The sequence below is a fragment of the Thermobia domestica genome, unplaced genomic scaffold, assembly GCF_964235325.1.
Source record: "Thermobia domestica unplaced genomic scaffold, izTheDome1.hap1.1 HAP1_SCAFFOLD_325, whole genome shotgun sequence".
Classification (NCBI taxonomy): Eukaryota; Metazoa; Arthropoda; class Insecta; order Zygentoma; family Lepismatidae; genus Thermobia; species Thermobia domestica.
Window position 1 is genome coordinate 117,477 of NW_027656039.1, and position 24,219 is coordinate 141,695.

Sequence of the window (24,219 nt, forward strand, 5' to 3'; positions counted from 1 at the left end):
CATATTATTTCAATTTTGGTATTTGCTTTGGTCAGATTTTATTTTCATTTAATTTATTTTCACTAACTGCAGCCAGGCTTGGAACTGGCCCCGGCAGAGTTACCCACCCTCCACGCGGAAATCGACAGCACAGTCATCCCTCTTACTTGATTAACCTTGCGCACTACTGCTTTCGTTAGACGAGCAACCAATCAATACTAATAAAGTGTAATCTGAATATGTGCGCCTTATAAAATAATATATCATTTCCCTATTCTATAAACTTATCAGAACAGAATATCTGCTTTGATGCTACATATCTATTCTGTAACCAAATGAAGTTCAGAAATACTAGCGGCGTTTCGGGAACAAACTATTTCCATCCTCGGGACTAGTTTTGAGAGGCTCCAGTATATATAGTTGCTTAGTCCACCTTCTTCGAAGGATGCAATATCTATTCCATCGCCAGGCAACTTCATCCCGTTGACAATTACACACAGCAACACCACATACACTAATATGAGCAACGTCTTCCTATTCAATAGTCACCACACTAGTATTCACTTCTTGACGTAAGGGAAACACTTATAACAAAGTTCCTTTCTCCACTTTCACTAACTTCACTCGTGGATTAAAATACAATGTTGATCAGACGTTGTCCTACATCTACGCTGTTCGAATATTTGGGCCATCTCCTCTTCAGGCTGCTGAATGCACCCTGTATATGCTGGAGCCTCTCGCATTCTGTCCCTGAGTTAGGAAATGTACGCTCCACAAATACCGCAAGTCACTTCTGAATTCATTTGGGATATTAATCCAAATATATTTTCATTTACACACCCAATAAATAATTCGCTCATAGCCTATCTAAAACAATGTGCTTAACTATCATGAACTGTATGACCTTACAATGAAGTTATAAACAACGCTTAGTCCGTGCAGTACTGTCTACCTTAAAGTTTGCAAGGCAAACCAGGTTACAAGGAATGGCTGTGATATCGATCTCCCCCAAAGTTAAAAAAAAAAAAAAGACAAGAGGGACAGAATATAGAGCGTTATGTATATAAGTTTCCAATCATAGTTTAGTGAAATCAATGCCAAATGTGTGAAAGTTAGCGCATATTCAAAACTGTAATTGATTTTTTAAAATATGGAGACAAAATACCTTCAATTAGGGAAAGAGGTTGCATTATTCAAAAACGAAGATTATATGTTTGTTATAATAAAAAATTTAGCTAACTGCAGTATGTGCCCCTTCAGTTGAAACCCCAATCGGTTAAATCGCTAAATCTACTCTAAAGTATATGAATAACTACATTTTATGGCAAACCAGGCAATTCTGGACTAAAATTTAATGCCAATAACTCGCGGCTACATATAACAAATTATTTTCTATTCTATTTTTGACAGATTATGCTCAGATATATGATCATGTATTGTAAATAAGGGTCATTTTCTCGTATATTTGAATCTCCCCCAGTAGCACGCCGACGTGGGACCCATATTTGTGCGACATCGGCCAATGTCGTCGTCGTGGATCTAAACTGGCCCACAATAACCCACCAAGTTCCCATATGGGTCCCACATGGGAACTTGGTGGGCTTGCCGAGGTTGATTTACTGATATGGGTCCCACGTGGGAATTTGGTGGGCTTGCCGATGTTGATTTACCGATATAGGTCCCACGTGGGATATAAGTAGACTTGCCCACCAAAAAGAAAAAAGCATGGAAACATTTCCTTTTTACAATGAATAAATTTGAAACACATGAAATTAACATTTTGATGGTTCTGTGGCAATTATTTGAAAAAGTAATTTTTCGATTCGGCCTCGATCTATGTCGAATCGATGTCGATCGGAGTACGCAGATTGTTTGTCAACTGTTCACAGTTTTAAAACCATAACACCGTATGGCGCCACAAGCGGTGCGAAGCGAGGGAAAAGCAGGAATGACTGTTGTTTGTTGTGGTTTTACCATCAATTCGTATTTATTATTGAAGGTGAGTATTAAAATTATTTTTCTTCCATTAATAGAATGCATATTTTATCTTTGATTTGCATGAACGATGTCGACTATAGATTAAGAGATCCACATAAACTGTTCCAAATAAATTTTGGTTAGTTTATAGTCCGCGCTCGATGCAACAAATCTGGTACTGGTTTTGTTGTTACAGGTGCAAACATGTGTAGATATCACTATACTTAGTCGTGAATAATTTTGATTTATAGTCTTCAGGCATAGGAGGCTCAGGCCGAGACGGCCAAATATTGGAACAAGTTTATTTACTACTTAAAAATGCGTTAAAAAGTACTTTAAATTGAGAGATTATGACAAATGGAGGTACTATCGAGTTATTCACTACCGAATTGGCACATTTTCGCATAGTTTCAGGTTAGGTTAAGATCAGCAAGATTTTACTTTGTATAAAACAGTGGTAGATGCACACGCATCACAACTGATTTGTGTTAAGTACAAGGGACACAGTGTTGATAAATATAACTTGTAACTCAATTTTAAGTAAGTTAATTTACTATTTTGCTCCTTGTACTTAATAAACTTTAGGTGAGCGCATACTTTCGCTGTTCTGCGCAACGTAAGATCTTGAACCCAGCTGTTGGTCTAGGGGAAGAGCATCCGCCTGTCACGCAGCACTTGGGTAGTTCGAACGTGGGTTGGAATCCTGCGCAGGCCTGCCTGAGGCTTTCCTCCCTCCCACAATGCGAAGTACGTTCTCTTGAAAGGCCAGGGCCACTTCCTGTCCAAATCCTAGTTTTACCTGAAGGATCGATCCCTTTTTGTCCTTCCCATGAGTAAATAAATAATCAAAATAAGGTCTTGCCGATTAGGTCATATTAGGTTAGTTTATGTCTGCCACTACGTTGGTTTGCCTGTAACCGCCATTTGAAAACTAGAATTGGCCATGAAAATACAGATTCACACGTAGGTTACTTAGCCTATGATTGTCACTCAGAAACTAGATTTGCCTAAAAACTAGCTAGGTTGGTTAGATCTCTTCTGAAATAACTTACAGGATGATGTGCCAACCATGAAACAAGTTAAGGAAACAGTACAGTGAAGTTCTGGGTAGTGACGTGTAAAACTTGGAAAAGTCATTGAATTTGATCTTGGCAAATAAGTGAGAAAACTGTTTGAATAGTGGACCATGGTAATTCAGTGTGAGTGGATTCAAGTTAACGTTTTGAACGAGTTGTTGAGCTTCCAAGGACGGGACCTACAGTTTTACGTGGGATACAAATTACCTTTATCCCCACAGGAATCTAACCCGGAATCATGGATTATAAGGTAGCAAGTGTTACCACTTATCTACGGGGAACAACCCCTGGGATCAAGCCCAGAACCTCCTGAATGCTACCCACGCTCTACCATTGAGCTACGGTGCTTCAGTGGTTACCGCAAACCTTTTATACATCATGTACAAGTAGCAAACATATTCCAGATATTGTATGAGAGAAACAGTAGGCCGTATAAATACATTGTTAAGGTCGAAACACAGTTAATATAGTGTATAAGGGTTAGATACTAGAGATGCTATATTTTTTATGCGAATAAAAAGCGGGGCAAGTCTGGTCATAACAATTTTAGACGTTCGATGTCGTTGAATTAAAATTTACTTCATTGCCTAAGAAGGGAAGATAAGGAGTAGAGTGGATATATCACATGGATAAAAACGGAGCCTAATGACAAAAATGGTCCAAAATAAGGAAAATAGGAAATGTACTCACGAATAGACAATCAGATTATCTTAAATAATAAGCATCCTCGACGTTATGATTGGAAAATGCACATAGATGAAACAGTAGAGAAGAAAAACAAACGTGACTTTTTTTTTTTTTTTTTTTTTTTTTTTACTGTTTCACATATGTGCATTTTCCGTCCACAACGCTGCGGATGTTTAAGCGAAAGCTACGAAGATAATATGATTGTGTCTATTCCAGGGTTGGCTGGTTTAAACCAAGGTTTAAACTAGCTGTTTTTTTTCTTTTTCAAAAAAACCAACTGGTTTAAACCAAAAAACGAAAAATGTTCGTAAAAGTGTAAGTGTTTGTAAAATCTTGATAAACACACATTTGTGGGTTATTACGTTTCACTCCCGTATATTATTCGTATTATATTCAGACCTAAATTCCCCACTCATTACTCAAAAAGATTATACTACAAAAGCAACTTTTTTAAAGTAAGTTTATGTATGTTTGTTTTGTGATTTTTTTGTAGTTGTTGTTATTGTTATGTAATTGCAATCAAAGAAAAATTCTAAATATTGTTTCGTTTCAATGTTTACTATTGATAAAATACATCGAAATGCCGTACTTTGTGTGTGTGTGTGGGAGGGGGGTCATACAGACCTCACGAGAGGCATTTAGTGAAATGAGAAGTATCTTTGATATCTATTTATGTATAAATGAGTCTGAGCCAAAGTGGACTCAAATAATTCGTATCTTTAATCACTTTTCTTACTGATATGCAAATTAAGTCGTTGTATTTCTTTAATTTCGACCAATAAAAGTCGTTGTTAACTAACTTGAACTAAATTACTGTACTCCGTACTACTTTGAAATTGTCCATATGTAATTCTGTATAATGGTTTCACTTGTGCAACTGTTTATCTTTTTGTTCTTCTGAAATGACTCTTGACAGTTATATTAAGAAGCATGTAAAGATCAGTACAACGTATTTTTATCAGGATTCCTTCGTGAGTGCGTCGGCAGACGTATTGCATTTGTGGCCAATTAGTCCTGGTTCCGAGTTCAAATGGAGGACAATTTCTCTCGGATGTAACTCGAGAAGCGGTTTTTATTCCGCTTTAAGCTTATGTGACCCCTTCCAGTATAACCCGGTTGTTGCATAATAACATCAAGGCGAAACAAACTTATTTCTGTCCATATATGATATGAATATATGGAGCAAATTATTTAAACCAAAAAACCTGGTTTAAATAAAAAAAACTGGTTTAAACAAAAAAAACAGTTTTTTTCAATAAAAACCATGGTTTTTGCCAACCCTGATCTATTCGTGAGTTCACTTCCAGGAATACCGCAAATTAGCTTTGAAAAAACCGTATAGCGGAGGAGGCGTTTAGCGGTTGTGGGTGAAGAATATAGAGCAGTGAGTTACAGTGGATTCATGATTGGTATCTCTGTTGATAAGGACAGTTTTGTTCAAGTCACTACAGGGAAAATAGGCAAAGTTACTAATATTATTGAGACAAATAGTTCGAATGATCACCCATCCATTTGGTTGATATATTTGGATGTTCCGATAGAAGGTGACTATTATTCCTTCCCATGCAGTTCGCAGTTGGTATTTGTTTATGTGTGGCAAACTGTCGAATAAGATATCCCGTGCTTCCCTTACCTCTGTGACATCAAAATGTATTGTGTGTTTGGAAGAGAAATACGCTGCAGTGTTTTCTCATTCAGGTTTTTTTTTTTTAAGAGCATATCTGTGGACAGAATCAACATGAGCTCAGGAAGAAAAAAGTTTTGCGTAGCAGCTTTCACTGACGAGGACGGAGCATTAGAAGTTATACCTAGTAAATGGCTTAAAAACGAAAATGAATGCCTTTGGCCTAAGACATCATCCGTTACGCGTATTCAAAATTTTATCAGGGACTGTAAGGAGCCATCTGCTGATTGGACAGTTGTGAACATAAAAATCTATGGACAATCCAGTGAGTACTATTTGTATTTTCTTTTTATCTGTCTCGTTGTGTTTTTGAGTATTTATACCTCAATTTTGAGTCAAAATGTAATATTATTTCACTATTTTCTGCATTGAATAGCAAGATCTATCATACGGAGCAGCCGTGATTCAGTTGGTAGCGCGTTATCTTAGTATTTGGTAGGTCGCAGATTTCAGCCCGGTGGCTGGCCATCCTGACTAGACACCATGTCCGCATTCTGGAAAATCAGGAAAACAAGAAATAAACATAAATGCCAGGGAAATTGCAAGAGGTTGTTTCGGATTACGTTTGTTCCTGTTTTATTCGTTTATAACGGTTACTAACGGTGAACTCACCTGTTCGACGCTCCAGCGTTACAGGTCGAAATTTGTGAGGATATTTTCGTCAAAACAAGGAAAAGTTTAAAGGTTTAATTCCATTGTAATTTGTATACTTGTGACTACAGTTCGAGAAGCTTAGTTGGTAAATAAAACTCATAAAGTAAGCTTGTTCAAATTCATAGCTTCCTGTCACCAGTTGTTTCGTGACAAATATGCTTAAAAAATGTCTTCTATTTTAATACATTGCTGGAATACAGTCTTATTGAAGAAAAAAGAAAAAATGGTGTCCTCTACATTACAAGTTGGTATGAGTTGATATATATTTGTATGACCTAAAATGAACTTTTTATGTTAGGACCTTATATACTAAATTAGCTTTTAGAATCCATGACGTTTCTTATAGGATTCCCAAAGTGCTTTTGAAATAACGTTAAATAAAGTAAATAGTATATGGAAGAAAATAAAGAAGTCAGGGAAAAGTAGCAACTCCAGTCAGAGAAATAAGAAGGATTTTTTCTTTGTGTGTGTGTGTGTGTGTGTTTGTGTTTGTGTTAACTATGCTAGAGTTTTTTCCGGGATCTTATACTCAGTCAAATCAGGCAAATGCTGAATATAGTACCTTAAAGACAAGGCCTGGATAACTCTCTCCAAATCCAGCCTTGCACTATCTTATCGTGAGCAGGAAATGTCAAAGGTACGTTAAATAAAGTTAAAAAATAAATAAATAAAATAAAAATGCTAGTATTCTTAGGCCTTCTATTCTTAGTTCTGTTACAGGCTTTCTTACTCTCGAATTTCAGTCGTGAATAACTTTACATAAACAAGAGTATTTAGTTCGTAAACAGATTTGTTTTATTTGGGATATTCTAATATTTAATGTTTTACAGTTAGCAAAGAAATCACAACTGAGGGTAGATCCATAACCATGTTGCTTTCTTATCGTGTATGGTTTTCATGCCAAGAATAATTTCGCAGCTACTTTCCCTTATCAGTAACTGTAGAATATATGTATTTTTTAACATTTCAGATTCATTTCAAAAAGCTGCAGCAAAGGCTGACAAAGCTTTACTGACTTCAAACGTTAGTAGTGATTCTTCTGACGAAGAAATTTATTCAAGAAGATGTCGCAGAAAGCCACAAAGATATTTGTCTGAAGAGGACAGTGATGACTCATATCCAGGAACTAAGAAAAGACCATATGAAACTTTTAACGAATGTAGTGTTCCAAGTCCCCCAGCACCTATTCGGAAAGGTAATTATATTTTATATTCATGCTAAATATATTTTATATTCATAATTTCGTTCAAGAACACTGCTTGTCTCCTCATATATATATCTCTCTTGATAGTAATTTCAACGCAAATTAAAAGTTTAGCTCGTAGCTGATTTGTTTCATAGGACTATGTATTGAATCGCGTTTTAAATATATATTTTTTTAAATGTGTGAAAGTTAAAATTATCAAGATTTCGTGGGCGATTCTTTATTGCCAGAGAGTTGACCTTCTTTCGCAGTGTTTGTTTCAGAAAAAAATGTTCCGGGGGTTACTCTTAGTATTCGAAGGGACTGAAACCATATATTTCCCTCTGCTGGTTCTATTCCAGTACGTTTTAACCATTTCGTCCGGGGGGGGGGGCAAAAAAAACAGGCCTGAAAGAAACACTGTTCTTTCGTATTACTATGCCAGTGCAGACGTTACTTAAATGTGAAACTATATACTATTTTGGAGAAAGTTTATTGCTACTTCGTCTGAAAAACATTCAAAAGTAAGGCTGGCTGAAATAGTAGACAGATAGAAGTAACCTACAATGTTTTATGAACCTCTTGAAAACAATTTATTCGTTAGATGTGCAGAGTAGTTGTTGTAATGTGTACAACAAGCTTGGAGTGAGAAGCCCTAACAACTAAAAATAAGATGTCTAGTTTGTTTATTTTTATAAACAAGTTTTTCAATTTGGCGTCCAAAATTGGCTACTTGCTATATTCAAGCAAGTCTTACGTAACAAATCATTCAGACTCAGATCTAGTCTCAAGTAATTTATTTCTATGAAAAGGCTTGCTAGTTGTTTTTGTTCTTTTTTTTTTTTTTTTAACGAGGTTGTTAATACTTTCCCCTTTTATCGGATAAATGCTATCTTCTCATGATGGTTAACTACAGAAAAACCGGGCTCGTAATGCAAACTGTGTCGTTAAATTGGTTCTATTATGAGTATACATCAATAAATAAATAAATAAATGAAAAATAACGTACACATTAAATATTCATTTAATTATGATAGGGAGTCTATTTAGGACAAGATCAAACAAGCAGATAAACAGCGTTAGTATCTTTTAACGTTGTGAGTTAATGTAATCAATGTACGATTTCTGCGATTTCCGGAGAGGGGGATAAATTCGTCAATAGCTCAAAAAAGTGGGTTTTATTTCCACCATATCCAAGGTTGAGAGGTATTTCGAGAAACAGAGAGGAGGAAGTTCCAGCCATCCCCCTACAGATAGAATACTGGATGTAATCATTGTAACATTTTAAACATGCTTTTAAAACCATAAGTTGTCACCTGCTTATTGTATACCTAACAGTCTAGTAAAAACTGGATGTTTGTATAATTTCATTACTTGCTTTCAGAGTCGCTTGGAGTATCTATAGGAGGAACTGCGGAGGTAAACGTATCATCTATGGTGCACAATTCAAACGGAGGTTGCTCGTCTGCATCACATCGTAAAAGTCCAAACGGACCTTCACCATCCCACTCCCAAATCCAAACTCCATGCAGAATGTCAGCGTCGTCAGTTGCCACTACTTCATGTGCAGATACAGACAGTACCTTCACATCAGCTCGTTTAGGAATTGGCAGTAGTAAGTATCCAAAGATTAAACTGTATTGCTAAGCTTAGTTACGTGTGTCGTCATTATTAAATAACCAAACAAAATGAAGACTATATTGCTTCTTTAGAGACATTTTGAACCCTGCTAGCTCGAGAGTGTGGTAGCACGTAGTCAATGCATCGATATTCTCCGACCACTTAGTGTGGCCGCCTTGACCTAGTAGTCTCCGAGATTATCACCAATTTTTGTTAATGAAAAACGAAATTATGGTAAAACTTATGCTTGGAAATTGAAATTGTTATGTTCCAAGCCGTGCGAAGGAAGGGGGGGGGGGAGTCCGGACCCTTCTCTTCCTCAAAAATAGATTTTTGTGTAACTAATATAAATTTCGTACTAATTACATTTTAAAACATATATATCATAATAAGATTTACTTTTTACAGTGAAACCTTTAGTGTTTAAGATCTCCTCCGAAAGTATTTCTAGATCCGGCGTTCCTTTCGTAATGGAAGTACTTCTTGGCTTTAAAATTCAGAACATATAATCTGTAATTCTAGTTTTATCACATTTTGTTTTGCAGCGCATCCTGTTGGAATGGTTGCTTTGGAACTATTCTGTTCCATATTAGAGGAGGCTTGTGGGCAAGCGTATGTTAGGAGCGATTAAACTCCCAACCTTTTGAATGCTAAACCGACGGGCTGACGATATAAAGTTTGTACTATGAAACAGAAAAATTTATATTTTTGTACAAAACAGCGTCTTGTTAGTCATTTGTTTTTTCTTACTGCCTGTGCGCAGGTAGCAGACAAAATTGTCAAGTCGACACCGATACGCCCCAGTGTTGCCAGAGTTACTGATTTTGCAGGAGATCTCCTGCTTTTTCTACGTTCTACTGATCTACTGCGAAAGAAAATTAAAAGTGAACAATCTCCTGCTTTTTCCTTATTTCGAGAAGTTAAAGAAATATATTATTATTAATATAGAATTTTCATTTTTTTCCTTATATGAAAGGAGGAAATTTTTCTGTATGCATCCACAAAGCTCTGTACAGCATATAGTTATTGGGCTTTGCTCATCTTCTATATGCATGATGGTAGGCGTTCTTTAATTCTTACTGTAAGATTTACGAGTACGTGCTGTTTAGATTGGTACTTGGGTTGGAAGTGTTTGAACGTCGTTACTCCAATTCCAAAAAATATCTATAGCGTCCCCCCATTTCCTAAAAAAATTATAATAGGCAAAGATAGGCACAAGGGATGGTGCGTCACCCTACCTTTTCAGAACCACTTTTACCCCTGGTTGGAAAAGTAGCTTAGATCACCTCTCCACGATCGTCAGCGAAACACCGTTTTATGTTACGTTTACGTGTGACTGTATCATATAGCTATACTATAGTTAGGTGTATGATAAGACATTTTCCCACCCCACTTTGTTCTTACACTACGTCTTACTTCACACACGTTTGTATCAAACATTATTAATATATCTAAAGGGGGCATGAGGGTCTTTCTATCTCCAAAAGATTACCTTATCATTGGAAAACATTTTGAAGTAATTACAATTCATATTTATGTTTTGCATGTATTGTTTTATTTTGAAATGGAAGTAATAATGAATTCTGGACTGCTTGTTTTGACCACTGTCCCCTTAATAATGACAAAATTTTTCTCTCCCTGGATTTGAACTCAAATGCCGCCGCTTTATTTGTCTACTGCTTTCTCCTGTTTTTTATCTTCGAGTCTTCTGCTTTATCAACTGATCGGTCTGGCAACACTGATACGCCCTCTCGTGGCGCTCCTGGTTTCTTCGCTTGCTTACCAACACACACTCAAGTTTTTATTGTTGCTCTGGCTGAGATTCGAAGGAACCCAAATTAGGCAAATTCCGTTCAGGTGTCTTAATTGTCACACCACAGAGACGCGATCAACGTTCTTTGAATGTTAAGCATTCCTCGCACCCCATTTGAAACCGTTACTCTGCTAGTATCGATATTTAGACATTGTTCCATATACGGAGGCTCTGCAGAGAAACATTGGAGCATATCATTCTTATACTACATTAAGTTGAAAGTTGAAATATCAAATGTAACTGCATTCTCTCGCAACAGGAGTTTTTGCAGTAACCTTTTTCAGCAGAACTTCCGTATACGGTAGAATGCCTAGATATTGACACGAGCAGGCTATTTTATTCCATTAAGACACTTGAAATGCTCTACAGACATATAAAATTGACCCAAATGTGGTGTAATGATTAGGAAAGCCCTCAAATAGCAATTAGTAGTTTTCTTGCAATAGACTTAAAAAAAATAAAATAAAAATAAAACTGTTTATGCATTGATTATGAAGCTTTTATCAATATGTGATTTAAAATTCATCCCGTATGTTGCTGTGGGTATCGACTTCAGGGTCAATATGAGCTATGTGCCGGTCAGAACCTAGATGACTTTTGTTAATGGTAGTTGCGGCACACACTATCTTAATGTAGAATAAAAAATATTTCAAACAATGTGTACCATTGCCTCCTTGGTCTTGTATTAATTTACTTTTTTTTTCTTTCTTTTGATATTTCAGCCGTTGAAAAAATATTCCAGTTACTGCAGAGAATCCAGCTAGATATGAAACATCTCAAATGTAAAGTTGATAAAATGGAAGCCAAAATACATGAGCTGCACCAAGTTCCCTGTAGTGGTAAAGAAGCTTTGCAATCTATAGAAAATGCAAACCTGCTAGCTGACAAGCTCCCTTTACGCAGTTTGTCTATGGTTCACAATTTAGAAGAAGATTTAAAAGACAGAGAGATGGCTTCAAAATTGGTGAGTGGTATTCTTAAGTTCGTATTGACACGAAGTATTTGTAAATATCCTTCAGGTATTGTTTGAAAAAGAAAACTTTTATTCTTTAAAAATAGATCTCGTGGCCAGATGCTTTTTCGGATGTACAGGTTGTTAAAATTATGCGTACCAAACAATGTAGGGGTGGGTACCTGACATGGAAACAAGAAAATGCTTTGTGACATGTGCATACCGATCAATAGGTTGGGAGATGCAGGCCGTCGAAAGCGTGGGAAAATAAATTTCAGAAGCCTAAAATTCAAACACTGTCCAATCAACGTAGAGAGTGCAGCTTCATATCTCATAAAGGAAGTCGTTGGTGTTCTATTGCAAAAATGAATGTTTCAAAATTCAGCAATGCATACAAAATTAATTTTACAAGGTGATGGTAAGCCGACAATGACTTACACTTCGGCTTTTCGGTGACTGTGAAGAGTCCTTTCGCACGCAATGCACATTCTTTTAACATGCATTTTTATATAGAACAGGTATGACTTCTTTTATGAGATATGTCATGAGCCTATAACATTGCTGCGTACATGTACGGTACATCAGCCAAACTGGATTGGAGATGACGTATTTTTTTTATTTTTATGTATTTTATTTATTTTTTAATCCAAAGCTGATTGTGACGTATTCTTAATAATACACTTTCAAATCAAATAAAATCGAATCAACTATTTCTCTAGCGGTAGCAGTTTGGACTGTGAATTCTTAGGACTTAGGTGTCCATATTGGATCTTAAATACTACTACTACTACCAATAATAATGCAATCCAATACTAGTTCGAAAATCTTGCTTTCACTGTATAGCACCTTCGTGTTTCAACAACAAAATCATAAGGTAGGATGGTATACGGTTTCCTCGTGTCGTAGACATGTCTACAGTTATGCCTTGTTTGGCAATACCGTTACCATCTTCTACAACCTTTCCAACCATCCGCGGGTTCTCATAAAAATTAAGTGTTGAAGGGCAACTTCCGCAGGTGCATGGATTCTCCAAGCCTTCGCTTTGCAAATAATTGAGAAGTCCCTTCACTGTTCGGGAATTCGGGAAGTCCTGGATACTTTCTTTGAAGTTCTCTAGCACCCATCTCCACCTTGGTAAGTGGAATCAGTGACTATGATGATGTCACGGTTTTGCAGGAAGCGAACTTGTAAGACAAACGGGCAATACGATCTCAGCAATTCTCGACTTCATCTGCAATCATTTAAAGTAGTCTTAGTGTATTTTAGTGACCTGTGCAGAAAATATAGAAGATTGTTCAGAATGGAGAACTGCATGAACGAATGTTACATAATTTTTAATGCTTGATGACAAAATAAAATTTTATTTCATATTGCTGTTGTATTTCATATGGTAATGTACTAACTATGTTTTTTTTTTTTTTTTTTTTTAGTGTCATTATCTTTCCAATGGGCGTGGAGAGGACTACAAAAAACTGACATTGTCCATTCTGAAGACAGTATTTTCGAGGGACGTCGCAATGAAATTTAGCATTGACGGATTACGTGGGAAGGAAAAATTTTGTGGATTACAACTGTTCCATGTAGTTATAGGTACGTCATGTACAAATTGTATTTCATTGGGCAAAAGTCATCCAGGTCTAGTTTTAAAAGTAGTATCCCAGGATTTCTTTGTGTAAGAGTAAAATCGCTGGAAAAGTCTCATTAGGAATGTGTATTTAATGAAAAGTCCTAGTCTACGTGGGCCCAGGCGTTTTTATTTATTTATTTATTTATTGAGAAAGTACGGTATAAGTGCCTGAATACACCATTCGATTTTTATCGCTCGATAATAGACATACGACATGGTTATACAATGATTTAAATCAGCCTGTTCCTGTGCATTTGATTACGATTAGGGATCGAACGAGACTGACAGAAGAATTACTAAGTTTGATTTAGTTCAGTGAAACTTTTGTATAGCGGACACAAATAGGGAATATAACTGTCCTATTATTGGGAAATGTCCGCTATTAAAAAAAAATTACAGTATAAACTTAACGTACTACTCGTATAAGCAACATAACGTAGGCAAAATGTCTTTCTGTTTAATAATGAGCTAATACAGTTTTTTTTTTTTTTTTTTCTATAGTATTATGTTCGGACAGAATACTCTTTCTCTCTTCGAAATTAACAACTTGCAGCAAGGCAAATAGACAAAGATTAAATAAACTTTTGCTGAAAATGGATACTAAACTAAATGCATGTTGAAAACAAATAAATGGAGACATTTGCGTTCGATTATCACATCCAACAATGCGCGGTACATTAACGATCCTGCCTATTATTGCTTGAAATTCAAGAAAATAACAAAGCTTTATTTCAGGCTGTCCGTTAGTTGGAAGTTCTACATAGACGCTGGGGAATAGTTTTCAGTATCCGCGTCCGTTATTGAGAATGTCAGCTATTCAGAAGTAATTTTCACATTGCACCCAATGTATTTCTGCCAGGAAATTGAAAACTGTCCGTTATTTTGAGATGTCCGTTAGAAATTTTACTGTAAATATAATTTCTATGCGTCGTATAAAAGTCTAATGAAGTCGAAACAACACATTTATCCTTCGATTTTTGTCGTGCGACGAATATGGAATGGTTTAAACAGGTAGTAAAGTGACCTCACTTCAAGATATGTGCACTAGATTCACGCCACGATGTAGTTCGGGGCCCCTAATAATTTTAGGTCCTAGCATTCTGCCGTTCACGGATGAGACTGAGGAAAAGCCCTATTCGCGATGGTGTCGCTGATTCGCCTGTGCAGAATCTGAGTTCCTAAAGAATTTTGTTATATATATATATATATATATATATATATATATATATATTAGAGTCTAATTTCATCTTTCGGATGTATGGCGTTTTTTAGTATATATTTTTAGGGATTTTGGAGGGGGATTACTACCAGTGAAATCCTTTGTTTAGGTGCCATTCTCGCATTATCCTAGTAAAAGTAAAGCTTGCGGTAATATCTCCCATACCCCGTCCTCGTAACTCTGGTATCATTGTTTTCCTTGTTTATGCCTCTGAAAGAAGTTGTAATTTTCTGTCAATCGCACCGTGCAAGTGAATTTTCAATTTTTGACTTGAAACGAGTGGATATTCTGAGCCATCCACATATCGTTTTCCACTCCCTACTTCCTCTGTTTGACACCGAACGACAATGTCCTGTTAGATTAGCCTTTCGAGCACGTAATAATGCGCTCATGCGTACAATGGATGTTTTTTGTGCAATGTATAAAAGGTTTCTTTCTATTTTAGGAGAAAGTTATATTTTCGTTCGAATTTTATTTATGTAACTTCAAAATTAATCTGTTATTTCTCAATGATGACATTTGCTATTTAAATGTGTAGTCCCTTCTGGTGATACAGTATTATTGCATTGAGTTTTTACCATTTTTTCTTCTTCAGGAGCAGTACAACTCCGATTTCCTGATATACAAACTAGCGACATTGTCCGACGGATTGGGAAAGTCTTAAGTGGTTCACGAGATTGGGATGGCTATAGATGTAATCGGAGAAGAGAACAGGCTCAAGACTTAGGGGAAGATGCACAGTCGTTCCGCGGGGGAACCCGCAAGAGTCCAAGGACCACTTGAATTCACCTTGCAGAGTCGCCCCGGAGAGAAAGCCGTGGGGTGATCGGTCCCGCGGCTAGTTGTGGTCAACCCTCAGCAGCGTGTCCGATATAAACAAACTTATATGAACGAAATGTCTTATTGTAAATAAAATAGTAGACAATAATATGTTAAAGTACAAGAGAATTATAAACTTCATGAAAGTAACCGTTATTAATAGTTTTTTTTTTTTTTTTAATTTATCACAGTAACTTTCAGTTCGCTAATTTGCAGAAATATTTCCTAGTGATACATTTTTATAAGTTTTATGTTGTATTTTACTGCAAAGAACCTATCCAAATTAAAACTTTATAGTGGCATGCATATTTTACTGAATATAATGAGCTTTCCGAACTTCCGTGCTGTCTGTGTAAGTGTAAGGGATGAGTCCACACTACAGACCAGTGTGCGAATTAACGGATATTTTACAGTGGGATTAAAAAAAAAAAAAACTTTTGAGAAGTTAAAATTTATGGGAAACTAATAATTTACAGAAGAAAAGAACTTCCTAAATTTTCTCTAAATTATTTCAGGTTAAGTAGAAAGATAAATATTATCTGCATAGTTTCTTTAATTATATATTAGTTTCCCTAGTCGGGATGTGTAGCGGAAAAATTCAATGTTTGAAATAAATTTATTTACAGTGGCTTTTGTTGACGTAGAGTGTATATGATTTTTACGTGTTTAATTTTATTATACATATGATATATTGACATAAGGGTCAGGAAAATAGCCACTTATCAGTGAACCCTTTTTTGAATAAACTAAATAGTTTCCACACGTCGCGGAACAAGAGCTGGTTCCTTCTTCAGTGGAAGGAAACAATGATGTATATGAAGAGTACGCGTTAAGAACAGTGAAGGTCACATTTTGAATATGCTCAAAAAATATTTTCTCCACACCAAAAGATGCAAAATAGTTGGTGAAAACAGGGCGTAGTCCACTCGCGAATGTACACGTGAGCGAATTACGACGTGTTTTCACCATCTTAATTATACATTTTGGTGCTGAGAAAGAATTTTCTGAGCATTTTAAAACGTGCCCTTCATAGTCCTTCCTGCGAACTCTTCATATGGAATGAAACAAAATGGTGAAGACAGTGTCAACGTTTGGTAACTATTAAGTTGATGCAAGAGAAGATTCACTCATTTTTTATGTTGTTTCTATATTAATGATAATAAGTTACGTGTTTAAAAGTATTTATTTCCATTCGTTATGTTGGAAACAGCAAAACAATTGTACAATATATACCTCTATGCAATGAGTGAAGTTCACGATAAAAAAAAAAAAAAAAAAGTTAGGGAATATGTTTTGTGTAAATTTTATTTTAATTATTTTTTTAAAAAATAAAAATGTGAATACTTCAATCTGAAAATGTTTTTATTATATACTGTTTTGTTTAGTCTAAATACTGCATCTCTGAAACACGCTAAATGTCCGACCGCCCTCTTGGATCCGCCATAGATAGAAGTGCGGCAAAACTACTTGCACCAGTGACATTTTGAAAAAATGTCAGATGTATCCGATGTCATTTTCTATTATTTTCATTAGAAAAACATAACTTGAATCCAAAATGGTGGACAAGCATGTAGCGTGCGCCAGAGATGCAGTACATGGCCCTATTCAAATCTGATATGGTGACATATCCATCTGGTGTTAAATCTGTAAAAATTATATGGTCACATCTGGTTTACCGATGTGGGTGGGATCTCCCACCCAGATCTTCCCCATACCCACATTGTCATTTTAGCTTCCATGGTTAACCGATGTAGCTCTATATGGGTCCAACCCAGATCTACAACATGCAATACAAAAGAACATATCCGCACTCAGGTTTGAATAAAACTTTTCATATTTAATCATTTAGTGTGAAAAGAAATAGGCTGAGCTCGTACGTTTCGCAATTGTGTATAGAAGCTGGACGATCAGAAATGTCGCCTATTCTATGTTCCTTGTGAAAAGTACTGGGCGATTCAAATACATTTGAATAGCTCCGTTCTTTTTACAATGAACATATAGAGCTACATCGGTTAACCATGGGAGCTAGAACGACGATGTGGGTATGGAGGAGATCTGGGTGGTTCAACATAGATTCCACATCGGTCAACCAGGGAGCTAGAACGACGATGTGGGTATAGGGAAGGTCTAGATGGGCCGACATGGATCCCACATAGATCCACATCGATCAACTATGGGAGCTAGAACGAAGATATGGGTTCAGTGAAGATCTGGGTGGTTCAACATAGATCCCACATAGGTCAACTAGGGAGCTCGAACGACGATGTGGGTATGGGGCAGATCTAGATGGGCCGACATTGATCCCACATAGGCCGGTATTGTTCAACCAGGGACCAAGATCGATTATGTTGATATAAGGCAGATCTAGATGGGGCTACATGGATTAATGTGGGGCCAACATTGATCTGGAAGAATCCACATGGGACCCACATAGATCAACATCGACGCCGATGTCGATCGACATAGATTTGCCGATATTGGCCAATGTCGAAAAAATGTTTGCCATTCTGCATCGATCGTCATCGACAGCGACATCGATCCCACCAAAAATTCCCATGTTGATCGACATCGGCCCATCAACTGTGCTACTGGGGTCTAGCTTGGACGATTGTTACTTCTGAAAATGTATGGGATTACAAAATCAAAGATCGAATTCAATATTAGATTCTATCATCAAGAATGCTATCCGATATACAAGTTAATATTGCACAGCAATCAGTGTTAATACAGTCATTAATGGTAACGAAATAACTGTCTGGAAGAGGAAACGAAAGATTCGTTTAATGTCGTTTTGTGATTATTCACAGTGAAATTTGGTTGATCTGGAAAGGGGTAACAATTTTTTAATTTGCCAATAACAATGAAATGGACGTGCCCCACAAGATGGGACCATAAAATTACACGTAAAGTAACATACCTTAATATGGAAATCGAATAAAAATTAGTGGATACATTGACGTAGGAAGAACACTTTTACATGTAGTGTATTGAATTCAGAATTGATTCACACATTTAGAACCACATAGATAGGTTAGACGCGCCCAGAGTTGACGTTTATATACATAATGCTCACTATTACTGTCCCGTGGGTCCTCCTCTTTTCGTAAGTGAAAATAACTGATTTGCTGCTAAATATACATAAATTGTAGAAGTAAATACCATATCATTATAATATATAATACTGTCGGCAATATATTATTGCATTCAACACACATTGATAAAGCCAATAATATATTCTCGAAACTGTAAAACATATTATTTCAATTTTGGTATTTGCTTTGGTCAGATTTTATTTTCATTTAATTTATTTTCACTAACTGCAGCCAGGCTTGGAACTGGCCCCGGCAGAGTTACCCACCCTCCACGCGGAAATCGACAGCACAGTCATCCCTCTTACTTGATTAACCTTGCGCACTACTGCTTTCGTTAGACGAGCAACCAATCAATACTAATAAAGTGTAATCTGAATATGTGCGCCTTATAAAATAATATATCATTTCCCTATTCTATAAACTTATCAGAACCGAATATCTGCTTTGATGCTACATATCTATTCTGTAACCAAATGAAGTTCAGAAATACTAGCGGCGTTTCGGGAACAAACTATTTCCATCCTCGGGACTAGTTTTGAGAGGCTCCAGTATATATAGTTGCTTAGTCCACCTTCTTCGAAGGATGCAATATCTATTCCATCGCCAGGCAACTTCATCCCGTTGACAATTACACACAGCAACACCACATACACTAATATGAGCAACGTCTTCCTATTCAATAGTCACCACACTAGTATTCACTTCTTGACGTAAGGGAAACACTTATAACAAAGTTCCTTTCTCCACTTTCACTAACTTCACTCGTGGATTAAAATACAATGTTGATCAGACGTTGTCCTACATCTACGCTGTTCGAATATTTGGGCCATCTCCTCTTCAGGCTGCTGAATGCACGCTGTATATGCTGGAGCCTGTCGCATTCTGTCCCTGAGTTAGGAAATGTACGCTCCACAAATACCGCAAGTCACTTCTGAATTCATTTGGAATATTAATCCAAATATATTTTCATTTACACACCCAATAAATAATTCGCTCATAGCCTATCTAAAACAATGTGCTTAACTATCATGAACTGTATGACCTTACAATGAAGTTATAAACAACGCTTAGTCCGTGCAGTACTGTCTACCTTAAAGTTTGCAAGGCAAACCAGGTTACAAGGAATGGCTGTGATATCGATCTCACCCAAAGTTAAAAAAAAAAAGACAAGAGGGACAGAATATAGAGCGTTATGTATATAAGTTTCCAATCATAGTTTAGTGAAATCAATGCCAAATGTGTGAAAGTTAGCGCATATTCAAAACTGTAATTGATTTTTTAAAATATGGAGACAAAATACCTTCAATTAGGGAAAGAGGTTGCATTATTAAAAAACGAAGATTATATGTTTGTTATAATAAAAAATTTAGCTAACTGCAGTATGTGCCCCTTCAGTTGAAACCCCAATCGATTAAATCGCTAAATCTACTCTAAAGTATATGAATAACTACATTTTATGGCAAACCAGGCAATTCTGGACTAAAATTTAATGCCAATAACTCGCGGCTACATATAACAAATTATTTTCTATTCTATTTTTGACAGATTATGCTCAGATATATGATCATGTATTGTAAATAAGGGTCATTTTCTCGTATATTTGAATCTCTAGCTTGGACGATTGTTACTTCTGAAAATGTATGGGATTACAAAATCAAAGATCGAATTCAATATTAGATTCTATCATCAAGAATGCTATCCGATATACAAGTTAATATTGCACAGCAATCAGTGTTAATACAGTCATTAATGGTAACGAAATAACTGTCTGGAAGAGGAAACGAAAGATTCGTTTAATGTCGTTTTGTGATTATTCACAGTGAAATTTGGTTGATCTGGAAAGGATTAACAATTTTTTAATTTGCCAATAACAATGAAATGGACGTGCCCCACAAGATGGGACCATAAAATTACACGTAAAGTAACATACCTTAATATGGAAATCGAATAAAAATTAGTGGATACATTGACGTAGGAAGAACACTTTTACATGTAGTGTATTGAATTCAGAATTGATTCACACATTTAGAACAACATAGATAGGTTAGACGCGCCCAGAGTTGACGTTTATATACATAATGCTCACTATTACTGTCCCGTGGGTCCTCCTCTTTTCGTAAGTGAAAATAACTGATTTGCTGCTAAATATACATAAATTGTAGAAGTAAATACCATATCATTATAATATATAATACTGTCGGCAATATATTATTGCATTCAACACACATTGATAAAGCCAATAATATATTCTCGAAACTGTAAAACATATTATTTCAATTTTGGTATTTGCTTTGGTCAGATTTTATTTTCATTTAATTTATTTTCACTAACTGCAGCCAGGCTTGGAACTGGCCCCGGCAGAGTTACCCACCCTCCACGCGGAAATCGACAGCACAGTCATCCCTCTTACTTGATTAACCTTGCGCACTACTGCTTTCGTTAGACGAGCAACCAATCAATACTAATAAAGTGTAATCTGAATATGTGCGCCTTATAAAATAATATATCATTTCCCTATTCTATAAACTTATCAGAACAGAATATCTGCTTTGATGCTACATATCTATTCTGTAACCAAATGAAGTTCAGAAATACTAGCGGCGTTTCGGGAACAAACTATTTCCATCCTCGGGACTAGTTTTGAGAGGCTCCAGTATATATAGTTGCTTAGTCCACCTTCTTCGAAGGATGCAATATCTATTCCATCGCCAGGCAACTTCATCCCGTTGACAATTACACACAGCAACACCACATACACTAATATGAGCAACGTCTTCCTATTCAATAGTCACCACACTAGTATTCACTTCTTGACGTAAGGGAAACACTTATAACAAAGTTCCTTTCTCCACTTTCACTAACTTCACTCGTGGATTAAAATACAATGTTGATCAGACGTTGTCCTACATCTACGCTGTTCGAATATTTGGGCCATCTCCTCTTCAGGCTGCTGAATGCACGCTGTATATGCTGGAGCCTGTCGCATTCTGTCCCTGAGTTAGGAAATGTACGCTCCACAAATACCGCAAGTCACTTCTGAATTCATTTGGAATATTAATCCAAATATATTTTCATTTACACACCCAATAAATAATTCGCTCATAGCCTATCTAAAACAATGTGCTTAACTATCATGAACTGTATGACCTTACAATGAAGTTATAAACAACGCTTAGTCCGTGCAGTACTGTCTACCTTAAAGTTTGCAAGGCAAACCAGGTTACAAGGAATGGCTGTGATATCGATCTCCCCCAAAGTTAAAAAAAAAAAAAAAAAAGACAAGAGGGACAGAATATAGAGCGTTATGTATATAAGTTTCCAATCATAGTTTAGTGAAATCAATGCCAAATGTGTAAAAGTTAGCGCATATTCAAAACTGTAATTGATTTTTTAAAATATGGAGACAAAATTTTTCAATTAGGGAAAGAGGTTGCATTATTCAAAAACGAAGATTATATGTTTGTTATAATAAAAAATTTAGCTAACTGCAGTATGTGCCCCTTCAGTTGAAACCCCAATCGATTAAATCGCTAAATCTACTCTAAAGTATATGAATGACTACATTTTATGGCAAACCAGGCAATTCTGGACTAAAATTTAATGCCAATAACTCGCGGCTACATATAACAAATTATTTTCTATTCTATTTTTGACAGATTATGCTCAGATATATGATCATGTATTGTAAATAAGGGTCATTTTCTCGTATATTTGAATCTCTAGCTTGGACGATTGTTACTTCTGAAAATGTATGGGATTACAAAATCAAAGATCGAATTCAATATTAGATTCTATCATCAAGAATGCTATCCGATATACAAGTTAATATTGCACAGCAATCAGTGTTAATACGGTCATTAATGGTAACGAAATAACTGTCTGGAAGAGGAAACGAAAGATTCGTTTAATGTCGTTTTGTGATTATTCACAGTGAAATTTGGTTGATCTGGAAAGGGGTAACAATTTTTTAATTTGCCACTAACAATGAAATGGACGTGCCCCACAAGATGGGACCATAAAATTACACGTAAAGTAACATACCTTAATATGGAAATCGAATAAAAATTAGTGGATACATTGACGTAGGAAGAACACTTTTACATGTAGTGTATTGAATTCAGAATTGATTCACACATTTAGAACAACATAGATAGGTTAGACGCGCCCAGAGTTGACGTTTATATACATAATGCTCACTATTACTGTCCCGTGGGTCCTCCTCTTTTCGTAAGTGAAAATAACTGATTTGCTGCTAAATATACATAAATTGTAGAAGTAAATACCATATCATTATAATATATAATACTGTCGGCAATATATTATTGCATTCAACACACATTGATAAAGCCAATAATATATTCTCGAAACTGTAAAACATATTATTTCAATTTTGGTATTTGCTTTGGTCAGATTTTATTTTCATTTAATTTATTTTCACTAACTGCAGCCAGGCTTGGAACTGGCCCCGGCAGAGTTACCCACCCTCCACGCGGAAATCGACAGCACAGTCATCCCTCTTACTTGATTAACCTTGCGCACTACTGCTTTCGTTAGACGAGCAACCAATCAATACTAATAAAGTGTAATCTGAATATGTGCGCCTTATAAAATAATATATCATTTCCCTATTCTATAAACTTATCAGAACCGAATATCTGCTTTGATGCTACATATCTATTCTGTAACCAAATGAAGTTCAGAAATACTAGCGGCGTTTCGGGAACAAACTATTTCCATCCTCGGGACTAGTTTTTGAGAGGCTCCAGTATATATAGTTGCTTAGTCCACCTTCTTCGAAGGATGCAATATCTATTCCATCGCCAGGCAACTTCATCCCGTTGACAATTACACACAGCAACACCACATACACTAATATGAGCAACGTCTTCCTATTTAATAGTCACCGCACTAGTATTCACTTCTTGACGTAAGGAAACACTTATAACAAAGTTCCTTTCTCCACTTTCACTAACTTCACTCGTGGATTAAATACAATGTTGATCAGACGTTGTCCTACATCTACGCTGTTCGAATATTTGGGCCATCTCCTCTTCAGGCTGCTGAATGCAACCTGTATATGCTGGAGCCCTCTCGCATTCTGTCCCTGAGTTAGGAAATGTACGCTCCACAAATACCGCAAGTCACTTCTGAATTCATTTGGAATATTAATCCAAATATATTTTCATTTACACACCCAATAAATAATTCGCTCATAGCCTATCTAAAACAATGTGCTTAACTATCATGAACTGTATGACCTTACAATGAAGTTATAAACAACGCTTAGTCCGTGCAGTACTGTCTACCTTAAAGTTTGCAAGGCAAACCAGGTTACAAGGAATGGCTGTGATATCGATCTCCCCCAAAGTTAAAAAAAAAGACAAGAGGGACAGAATATAGAGCGTTATGTATATAAGTTTCCAATCATAGTTTAGTGAAATCAATGCCAAATGTGTGAAAGTTAGCGCATATTCAAAACTGCAATTGATTTTTTAAAATATGGAGACAAAATACCTTCAATTAGGGAAAGAGGTTGCATTATTAAAAAACGAAGATTATATGTTTGTTATAATAAAAAATTTAGCTAACTGCAGTATGTGCCCCTTCAGTTGAAACCCCAATCGATTAAATCGCTAAATCTACTCTAAAGTATATGAATAACTACATTTTATGGCAAACCAGGCAATTCTGGACTAAAATTTAATGCCAATAACTCGCGGCTACATATAACAAATTATTTTCTATTCTATTTTTGACAGATTATGCTCAGATATATGATCATGTATTGTAAATAAGGGTCATTTTCTCGTATATTTGAATCTCTAGCTTGGACGATT

General features: G+C 36.1%; 1 protein-coding gene across 2 annotated transcripts; it reads left to right on the plus strand.

The window, feature by feature from the left end:
* The first annotated feature begins 1,716 nt into the window (after positions 1–1,716).
* Positions 1,717–16,911, plus strand: LOC145676744 (uncharacterized). Of its 2 annotated transcripts, XM_081747554.1 has the most exons (7): positions 1,721–1,978; positions 5,434–5,668; positions 7,028–7,252; positions 8,625–8,855; positions 11,396–11,637; positions 13,056–13,215; positions 15,067–16,585. In XM_081747554.1, the coding sequence occupies exons 1-7, from the start codon at positions 1,889–1,891 to the stop codon at positions 15,252–15,254; spliced, it is 1,371 nt and encodes a 456-aa protein (XP_081603680.1). In that variant the 5' UTR covers positions 1,721–1,888; the 3' UTR covers positions 15,255–16,585. The 2 variants fall into 2 exon arrangements, with proteins under 2 accessions (XP_081603681.1, XP_081603680.1); XM_081747555.1 differs by lacking the exon at positions 13,056–13,215 and having other exon boundaries at positions 1,717–1,978; positions 15,067–16,911.
* The last annotated feature ends 7,308 nt before the right edge of the window (positions 16,912–24,219 follow it).

What these genes read in the sequence shown, in the direction of transcription:
- LOC145676744 (XM_081747554.1), top strand. Translation starts at nt 1,889, where the DNA reads ATGGCGCCACAAGCGGTGCGAAGCGAGGGAAAAGCAGGAATGACTGTT. An exon ending in AAAAATCTATGGACAATCCA is followed by an intron (nt 5,669 to 7,027) that starts GTGAGTACTATT and finishes TTAACATTTCAG; the next exon opens with ATTCATTTCAAAAAGCTGCA. An exon ending in ACTGTTCCATGTAGTTATAG is followed by an intron (nt 13,216 to 15,066) that starts GTACGTCATGTA and finishes TTTCTTCTTCAG; the next exon opens with GAGCAGTACAACTCCGATTT.